Source organism: Mytilus californianus, unplaced genomic scaffold, assembly GCF_021869535.1.
Source record: "Mytilus californianus isolate M0D057914Y unplaced genomic scaffold, xbMytCali1.0.p SCAF_2, whole genome shotgun sequence".
Taxonomy (NCBI): domain Eukaryota; kingdom Metazoa; phylum Mollusca; class Bivalvia; order Mytilida; family Mytilidae; genus Mytilus; species Mytilus californianus.
The window spans coordinates 10,519,944-10,530,643 of record NW_026262668.1 but is presented as its reverse complement, the minus strand read 5'-3'; the positions used below and the strand labels follow the sequence as shown (position 1 = coordinate 10,530,643).

General features: G+C 32.3%; 1 protein-coding gene across 1 annotated transcript; it reads left to right on the top strand.

The window, feature by feature from the left end:
* Nucleotides 1-873: 873 nt before the first annotated feature.
* On the top strand, nt 874-10,232 carry LOC127728877 (ficolin-2-like). Its single transcript, XM_052236466.1, has 5 exons — nt 874-883; nt 4,174-4,301; nt 5,057-5,153; nt 6,663-6,827; nt 9,851-10,232. Exons 1-5 carry the CDS (start codon nt 874-876, stop codon nt 10,096-10,098), a joined length of 648 nt encoding a protein of 215 aa, XP_052092426.1. The 3' UTR covers nt 10,099-10,232.
* Nucleotides 10,233-10,700: the final 468 nt, after the last annotated feature.

Sequence of the window (10,700 nt, the reverse complement as noted above, 5' to 3'; positions counted from 1 at the left end):
AGTATTTTTGTGATTTTACTTTTTATGGATATAGGTATTAAATCAAAATCAGGTTATGAAAAATGAGGCCGACTATGTTATAATGTACACACTATCTTATATAAGATCACATATTCAAATCGTTTTGATTTGTTTTTATCTTATCAGTACTGTAAACTTAAACGATTGAATGGATGTACTACAAGTAATTATGTGCAAGTATTTTGTTTTATATTCTATGAAAATTTGCATTCTATTCAGAATATAAGGTTGTGGTATAGTCAATCCTCCGTCAATTATATTATAATCCGAGACTACTATTTGCATTTGTAGACTAAGTTACAATCTAGGAGGGTATGGATAGGGGGTCATTCATTTCTGTGTTCTTTAATTTTTTATGCCATTTTTCTCTATCTTTATATTTAAGCACCTCATTATTCTCCATTCTTTATTTTTATGGTCCATTTTTCTCTATTCTTTATATTTTTTGCCCATTTTTCTCTATTTTGTAAACTCCAAGCCACACCCTCATCTAGTACAACTTTGTCGTTAGGTCATAGACTAGAATATTAGACGACAAGAGTGCATTCTTTTATTAAAGGCTGGAATCTTTTAGCATTTTATAGTTAAGTTTTATTCTAGGAAAATGGATATAGATTGATGTATTCAGTTTATAAACTTTACTTTATATTTGTAATTTTTTTTTACAAAGGTTCACCAAATACCTTACGAAATATATGTCATCGGTTAATGTTACATGGCCAATAAGTATTGAAAATAACGACACACTACATATTTTCTATGCTTCTATTTTAGCCTTAGTTATTTGACCCTTTATGACATTGTATATGATTAATTCTAGATTGTCTCCTGATTGTTACACTATATACAGTGATGGAAGCAGGTATGTTTACGAATTAACAAAAGATTAAATATTCTGGAGTTTCATAGTAAAGTAAACAGTTCATGTATCTTGATTATAACGCATCAACTTTAACAAAAATAGTCTAAGACCGGACAACTTATAGTCGAATTTATTTTCACAAAGCATTTTTATATCGAGCATATTAAAACAAAAGGTTTTCAAAGACCGATAAATGAGTGAAAAGATACAGCAAGCCGTGTAACTTGTGTAAATAAGGATATATAAGTGATATTCAAACTCATAAGTCGGATTACAAACTGACAACGCCATGGCAAAAAGGGAAAAACCTACCAAACAAGAAACAATAGTTTACAAAACACCATATAGAAAACTAAAGAATGAGAAACACAAAGTCCAAAAAGAAACCGGGGTTGATCCCAGTTGTCCTGGAGGGTATTCAGATTCTGCTCCTCATGTGGCATCCGTTATGTTATTCGCTAGATATGTTGATCATAACTCTTTTCTTTTTTTTTTAATTATTTTTAGAAGGTGGACAAGAATGTTTGTCATGCACTGCAGTGGAGAGTGCAAATGACTGCAACCATCGAATCCAATGTGATGATAACGAGGTATGAACCATCTTTTTAAGAACCGTTTGTAACCATGCCTGCTATGTAACCAAATGATTATTTATTTACCACTTGGATAAACCTAGTCCAAGTAGCAGATTTATCTCCCTTTTTGCTATTATTGATTTATATAACCAAAAAGGTATTAATTGTACAGATAAAACACTGTAATGAAAACACCTGAATTTTTATAATTTTATATGCATATGAAATGAGATAAATAATTGATTAATGTGTTTTGAAAGATAAATGTCTGTTCTGTCATATTGTCATTATTTGATATTTTCATACATTTATACTACTTCTGGTTATTTGTTTGTTCTTGTTCTTGCTCATATTATTTTTGGGGGTTGTATATGTTTCAGGACAAAGTTTATTAACTTCGTAGTCTCAAACACGCCTGAAATTCAAGTTGTTCTAGTCTCGTCTATCCATTTTCAGCATATTCTATAAAAAGGATAATACTTAAGGATAATATTTCCGGAGGGCAAATAAGCTAATTGATATTTTCATCATACCAATCTTTATGTTCCGTATATAATCATTCGCTTCAGAAAGAAATAAATCAGGAACAAGATTCTTCACTAAGAACATGCAGATAAACATGAGTTGGATTGAAGTATATATTGACTATCATTTTCTACCCTTATCAACTCAATCATGAAACAATAAACACAAAAGGAAACAATATAGAAAAACACTAAATTTTGGTTGATTTATGTTTGCAGTTATGCTACATGCATCATTATGTAACTGAATCAGGAACCTCTGGGATTGATTTTGGATGTGCTTCTCAGCAGGTACGTACCATTAATTACTGATGTATACAAATAATATAAATATACAACATCAAGGACATTAAGTTTTCTTCCAATATTTAAGTACTTGTATACTAAAAGACATCTTCGAAATCACAGGCAAATGAATTAAATTTCCATGTTTATATTTAAGATTAGAGAGGAGGACAATTACAAATCGTAAGACCAATCAAAACAACCGACAACACCATGCCCAAGGAGAAAACGACGCAAAAGCAAACACCAATAACAAAACTTTACACAGAACACTAAAGATAGAGCGACAATGACATGAACACCCCGCCAAACACCGAGATGAACTCTGGACGGGTAAGCAGATCCTGCTCCACTAGAAGCACCTGTCGTGCAGCATATTGCAAGTGAAATGCGATGATACTAGTAAGTAACATTCGGAAATTTTGCAATGTTTCCCCCTTTGAATAAATATGAAGTTGTGCGAGGAAAAAAAGACAGAATTGTGGCTACGACTAGTGGAACATATTCATGGGCATCTGTACCACATATATTCCAAAAACGGTCATCCAAATTATTTATATAACGGCGTTTATAACACTTTCGAATGGATAACTTCAACTTTACCAATTATACCTTGAAGTCGGTATTTTTGTTATACTCTTTTTACCATTTAGAACATTGAAACATTTGCTTCCTTATAAACAGTAACCCTCTATCAAGGAAAATCATGATATGAAACGCTATGTTAATTGTTGCAAGCTGTTTGCATACGGGGTTTTAGATTTGGTCATAGGAATGGGAAAAGAATCCAAAAACGCGCTCTGGATTGTACAATTTTCAGCACTAAAGATGATTTCTTCTAGTATCTTACCATGCTATGGTTTTAGAGGAGTTGGGACTCAAATAAACAAGTCTTAAAAGTTCAGTAGTATACAATATTTGTAAGAAGAAGCTTCCGTAATTGTTTCAGTTTTGCATGACCAGTGCGTAACGGTGTTTATGAAATGGTCACGAAAAAATTCAACTAGAATTTTATATTTTTTATAATGGCTCTTCAATGGCTGTACTGCTGGCTCTTGACGTTTTTAAAAGTTTTATTTTAGAAAGTATTGTGTTTACGTTGGTTCTGCATGTAAAGTTTAGGAATTAATGATATATTTCCTATTGAATGTTTATAGGCTTGTTCACAATCTGTTGATACAATATTTGGACGACGATCTGAAGGTCACCATGTTAAGTGTACATTATGTTGTGATGACTCCAAGATTTGTAATGAAGATTTAAACTGCACCAGTACAGTACAAACACGTAAGCTCTATAATAAATACAAAAAAGTGAAAATACGCTAATAAAAGTAGTTCACCGATATCAAACATTGTCGACTATGGAGATTTTCAAGTTGACGACCTTAATTGTGAGGGTGGACGGCCTGACAAACAGATGAGGTCAGAAAATTTTAATAATGACCATAAACGGTTATTGCAAGTCTGCATCATAGCTGATGATCTTCTGTGTTTGGAGACATTTTGAGGCGAATTTGTGTGTTAAGACGTGTCCAAAAAGACAACAAAAATCTGGAAGTGACAACCGGTCATACAACATCGTGTAGTAGCAGATTTGAAAGTTTTTCTTGTCTGACCTGCAGGCATGACAAATATAAAAAACGATGCATGGGTACTTTCGTCAATACTTGTATATGGTCCTATGTGAAAGTTTGAATTGATAAAAGACCAAACAGCAGAATGTAGTGGCTAAAGTCTTAATTTGAAGAAGAAAATGCAATAATATCAAAGCAGTTTGAAAGGTTTTTCACAAACATGTTACATGATTAAATCCAAGAACCTTTATATTTGAGAGATTCACAAGACTGCCGTGAAGCTGTGTTACTGTACCAAAGAATTGCTTTTTATATTATTTATTTTATTAGCATCTAGTTTACCACGTGAATGTGCAGATTTGAAATTGTCTACTAACGGTGTTCATACTATATACCCGTATGGTGAACTTTCAAAACCAATGTATTGCTTCGTTGATGATACAGGTCATTCATGGACGGTATGTTAACACAATCTTGGCATTTTTGCATTATTACAACAACAAAAAACTAAGACAATATGTTTTTTTCTTAAAGATGATTTAGGATTTTGAGTTTTAAAACCAAAAAGGTTTTAGAGATCCCGTAACAAAAAAACCCAAACAACCAAATTTCTGAAGTTAAATTAACATAAAGAGTTAATAGTTGAAATATATATGTACAATATTTGATATACCATAGGTAGGCAAGCAAAATAAGAATACATGTAGTAAAATAAAAGATAAAAGCAGAAATGGTTGATTTTTTAAGGAATCTTTTATGGAAGGCTTCCGATCAGTCGGACTATTTAAAGAAAATTCATTCATATACATTTCGCACCACAACTATTGACTACTAGTAGCATTGAGGTAATTAGATGAGGACAACATACTTGATAATAGTTCGCTCACGTTTATAGATATACCTATTTCCACTAATGGAAGGGAGTTGCCGAGTGGTCTTTAGTAGTTCATCTACTTTATTACTAGCCTGTCATAACTGAGATTGTGAGTTTGACTCTAATCTTAATTGACTAGGATTGCCGAAGGTCGGTGGTTCTGTCCAGGTACTCTGACTTCCTTCACCAATAAAATCTAGCCGCATATCCAACTGACGTTTTGATAGCTTTCAAGGCGGGTATCATGCAGAATTAATGTCATTTATGTACCTGGTAACCCTAATTGAATACCATCTTTGAGGATAAAACCATAAACAAATGATTCTTCTTTTCATTTAGGTTATTCAACGTCGCTTCGATGGATCTGTAAATTTCTACAGGGATTGGCAGGATTATAAAAATGGTTTTGGACAAGCGAGCGGTGAACACTGGATAGGTACACATCTACTTTATTGCTATATTCTATGTTAACCCGTTTATATCTAGTCTTCTTTTAATGCATTTAAAAAACCTTATCTTAAATACAAGGCTTATATTTTTTGTACGCCTGACGCGCGTTTCGTCCACATTAGACTCAATAGTGGCGCTCGAATCAAACCAAAAGGCCAAAATCAAATACGAAGTTAAAGAGCATTAAAACCCGGAAACGGTAAGAATTTTTTTTGTTAAATAAATATCTTAAAAATTGTCTTCTAAGTACTGTGAATCTGAACGTCGTCATATCAGAACGTACTTAAACGACAAGCTCGTGGCCTTACCTCTCTTTGAACACATATGGAGTATGCAATTGGAAAAATACTGCAAGTAGAAAAATAATTTGAGTATGGTACCTACCGAATTTGGTAGCACACCTTTGTCATAAAACTTATTTCATATAGACCCCATATAACCCGTGGGTCTATTGATTGTTACTCCTTAAAGAAAATAATAACATTAGAGGATCATATTGTACTTATATGTGACTAGTAAAGGATTCATTCAAATTTGAAGGGAGGTATTTTTTTGTCACATGAACTACTATTATATCAATTACATATCTTTCTAAACTGCATAAGACTGTTACATTCCATAGTGTTTTTTTTTTTGCATGTGTCTTGTATAATTATTTTTCAACGGCAATTAATGTCAAAGGATAGCGTATATACTTAAACATCATAGTGAACAAGAATCAGTTTGAAAATGTTGTTTAGTTTGTACAATTTGTAGCCTGAAAGAAAACATGTATTTAAGGGTAACATTTTGTATTCATTTGACTATACATTTTTATTATTGTGTTTATTTTAGTCATAAGAATTAATTATTAGCATTCATCTATCATATAACTTCAGAAAAATACAAAATAATGTTCATTCGCCTTCTGCTTTGCTTAAGTTCTGAAATGCTCCAGAAACAAAAAGGTGGCTAGCGCGATCTCATAATTGTCAATTCATTTGCCTTAGTGAGTCAAGAACAACATTCTGCACAAATAACTTATATTGAGATTTAGGCGAATAGCCAACGAATTCAATAGTTGGTAGATTGGTACACTGATTGTTTTAAAAGATATTCATCTTTGATGTCCGCAAGCCTTCCATACACCAATGTTCACGTTGATGTGACTGCATTGCAAGTATTTTAATCCTATACGACAGACAAAAACATATGATCTGTAACCATGCAGCCACATCAATATTATCTTATTATATATATATATGTCTAAAAATTTGACAACTTTACGACAGACAATCAGGACTTAGTGATATAAAGGGCTCGTACCACCAACTACATGTACTTCGTCAAAAATGGTCGCTGTGTAACTATAATGAATTTGATTTATATCTGGTAAAAAAATGTACACAATTACTTAACGTAAATATAAGTAGATGTAGTATGATTGTCAATAAATCAACTATCCACCAAAGGTGAAAAAATGTAAGCAACGATTATATTTTGTAAAATTTTGTAGGCAATGACATCATACATGCAATTACAGCTGATTCTAATCACGCTCTGATGATACTGATGACAGATTACAACAATGTTACAAAGTATGCGGAATATTTATCCTTTCATGTAGATAACGAAGAAAATGCATACCGTTTAATGTTAGGAAAATACACCGGGAATGCCGGTAAGTCATGTGAACAGGTGCTTTTATGATTATTTTCAAAAGATTGTCTCTTTAAAGGACTTGAATTAAACTATCATTTCAAGGCATGTATGTACATTTTTAATTCCGATAAAGGATAAAATTTCGTTTGAACTCTTTATCACATATAACCTTTAGTGCGCCAATAATTTCCTGAACATTAATTTTTTTTGAAACTCGTTTCATTTAAGAATTGAATGCTTCTTTTTGTAAATTTATTGGGGTGTAAAAGCGTTGACCGAAGTACATTTTGTATAATAATAATAATAATAATAATAATAATATCTTTATTTAGAGAGAGTAACTTATTTGGATTACACCAATTTTCAATAAGGCTCTCTTAATACAATAATAATTACATTAAGAATAAACAATACATATTCAATAATAATGATAAATAAAGTTGTAATACAATTTAAATACAATAAACAATTATTATATATGGCATTACAGTACAAATATCATGGTAATGTTAAAAGTACATAGATTTGTAGTTCTGTTTAAATTCTAATACTGTGTTTGATTTTTTAATTGAATCAGGAAGAGCATTCCATACTTTTGGTCCATTGTACGAGAAACTAGACTTATACAACTCTGTATTTGGTTTTGGAATTATCAAATTATCTGAGGACGAAAATCTCGTATTGTATTTTTGGTTTGCAGCAGCTGATAAAATAAGACTGGACATATATTCTGGAGCTAAGCCATGTTTTGCCTTATACATTAGTAATGATTTATGATAATGTATTCTTTGTGTAATCGGCACTATGTTACATTCGTGAAATAATTCGCTTGAAGGTTTGGTGTAATCATGTTTGTCTAAAATTATTCTTGCTGCCCTCTTTTGCAGTTTTAGTAAACTATCTAATAGAAAGTTATTACAGTTTCCCCATATTGAACAACACTAATCTAAGTGAGGTAAAACGTAAGCGTTATAGAACATTTGTCTAGCTTTGTGATTTAAATATTTCTTTATCCTTTTTAGTAAAGCTAAAAAAGAGTTAACCCTTTTTATGATATAATCAATATGAGAAGACCAGGATAGAGATGCATCAACAAAAATACCTAGAACCTTTTCACATGTACTTTCTTTAATTTGTTGTCCATTCATAGCAATATTAATGTTATCATTTGATGTAACTGAAAGCTTCTGTTTAGAGCCAATAAATATAGCCTTCGTTTTAGATACATTTACAGCCATTTTATTATCATCACACCAACGAAAAATATCTTGTAAAACCGTATTAAGTTTATGACTGATACAACTTTTGTTTTGTCCAATGATTGATATGGTGCTATCATCAGCAAATAAATCGGTGTTATGATTAGGATTAGACAAAGGAAGATCATTTATAAATATTAAAAACAACACAGGTCCTAAAACGGATCCTGGAGGTACACCCGTTTTTTGTTTTTGTAAGTCTGAAAATGTATTTGAAATAGATACCATCTGATATCTGTCAGCCAAATATGATGTAAACCATCGTAGCGAAGTATAAGCAAATTTGTATTTGTTTAATTTTTGAATAAGCAGTTTATGATTGAGAAGATCAAAGGCTTTTGCTAGATCTAGAAACACTGCCCCAACAAGATCGCCATCATCAATGGCTTTAAGCCATTTATCCAATAAAGCTGTTAACGCAGTTTGACAAGAATGTTTTGCGCGAAAGCCTGACTGCATTCTAATTTATTAAGATACTTTACTAAGTGTGTTTTCACATGTTTTTCGAGGATTTTAGAAATGAGTGGTAAAATTACAATTGGTCTGTAATTAAAAACATCCTGTTTTGAACCTTTGTTCTTATAAACTGGTATGACTTTTGCCAGTTTAAATGAAGATGGAAAAATACATTTTTAAATACTTAAGTTAAAAATATGACAAAGTGGTAGTGAAATAGCATGAGAAGACATCTTTAAAAACTTTGCACTTATGTTAACAATACCTGTTGCTTTTGATTCTTCTAGCGGAAGCGTTTCATTCTAAAAATGTGCGCACAGTCATTGCTTTTACAACCCTTATAAAATTACTAAAAGAAGCATTCAATACTTATGATTACATTTTTTTGCTAGGATCATGCGGCCATTTCGCGTTTTCGCGTTTTCGCCTTTCATTTTCACGCGAAATCGAGAAATCGGGAAATCGGGAAATCGAGAAATCGAGAAATCGAGAAATCGGGAAATAGAGAAATCGGGAAATCGGGAAATCGAGAAATCGAGAAATCGGGAAATCGGGAAATCGAGAAATCAAGAAAGCGAAAACGAGAAAACGCGAAGGCGAAAACGCGAAAACGGAAAATTGATTTCTCGATTTCGCGTTTTTGCTTTCTCGATTTCTCGATTTCCCAATTTCTCGATTTCTCTAAAACGAAAAGTCAAAACCGTCTAAGGTCAACTTTGCCTGAGTGAGTTGCAATCTTAGATTTACCACAATATATTATATTATGAACTGGAAATTTACTTACAAAAAGTATTACTGAATCATGCCAATATCAAAGTAAAGTGGCATTTGATTAAAATTATGATATCCTGGGGGACTTAAATTCCACCATAACTAGTTTAATAATTACTCTTACGCTTTTTGATCGCTGATATAATAGATGTATATAATTTAGAAACAGGTTTCCCAGGGAAAAAAATGAATAAATCAAGTCAACTAGTCACTTATTGGCGTTCGAACCAATCAGTTGGTAGCCCATATCAAATACGAAGTTGAAGAGCATTGGAGACAAAATATTCCGAAAAGTTAAGACAAATATGTGCAAGGCAATCTATGCTTTGGGGTAGAAAACCCTAGTGTTTTGAATACTTCAACATTTTATAAATAGTTAGTTTACATTAAATGACTGTCTCAATGCTATTTCGTGCCAACGCAAGAGTAATGCGAGCAATGCTTAAAAATTCGATTTATTTAAGAAATATCATACTTGTAGAATATTGGTGCATGTATATCATACTTGTAGAATATTGGTGCACGTTCACGATAGTTTTTTTTTTTTATCCATTAGGTGATTCCTTGATGGAACATGACGGTCAAAAATTTTCCACATATGACAGAGACAATGACGTGGGCTCTGGAAGCTGTGCTCAGGGGTCTAAAGGAGCATGGTGGTATAGTAAATGTCATCAATCCAACCTGAATGGTCTATATCTTAGGGGTCAAAATAGTCAATACGCTCTCGGCGTGGTATGGAAAGCCTGGCACGGATACTACTACTCGCTTAAAACTACAACCATGATGATTCGAAAATACTGATTAAAGCAAGTGGAATTTGAATTTTCTTTTTAATATCACCCAGCTTGAGAAAACTGTTGACAGAACATTGGTTTTATACTATATGGTGTGTACGTTTAAAACGCTGTTGATGGATAACCATAGCAATATGACGATAAAAGATAGCAATTTTAGGTTTCAAATATTTGGTTTTGTTTATAGCTAATCCGTATTTTGTAATCAAACGATTTAAAGTAGTAAGGCGATAAAAGATATTTGTTTCACTCACATGGTCCAAATCTAAAAGTTTTCAAATCCTATTCGAAATAGAATATTAAAGAGTCTATATCACATATTTCAGATATTGCTTCATAAATTCAAAGGTTAATCAGCGCTACCTGTTGCTGTTGAAAAGAATTTTAAATTTCACATGTTTTTGTCACGTTTTGGATCGAAGGATATCGCTACAACTACATGAATTACTTTGTATCAGAGCGACAAATCTGGCATTACTTCATACAGAACTACATTATTGACTAACGATGCCCTTCCATTCATTTTTGGGATAAACACTCAAGATTTGCCAAAATCTATCTGAATTTCGGTTTATGAGCTATCTTCAGGCTTGTATAATTTGTTGATCA

What these genes read in the sequence shown, in the direction of transcription:
- LOC127728877 (XM_052236466.1), top strand. An exon ending in ATACAGGTCATTCATGGACG is followed by an intron (nt 4,302 to 5,056) that starts GTATGTTAACAC and finishes CTTTTCATTTAG; the next exon opens with GTTATTCAACGTCGCTTCGA. An exon ending in GAGCGGTGAACACTGGATAG is followed by an intron (nt 5,154 to 6,662) that starts GTACACATCTAC and finishes AAAATTTTGTAG; the next exon opens with GCAATGACATCATACATGCA.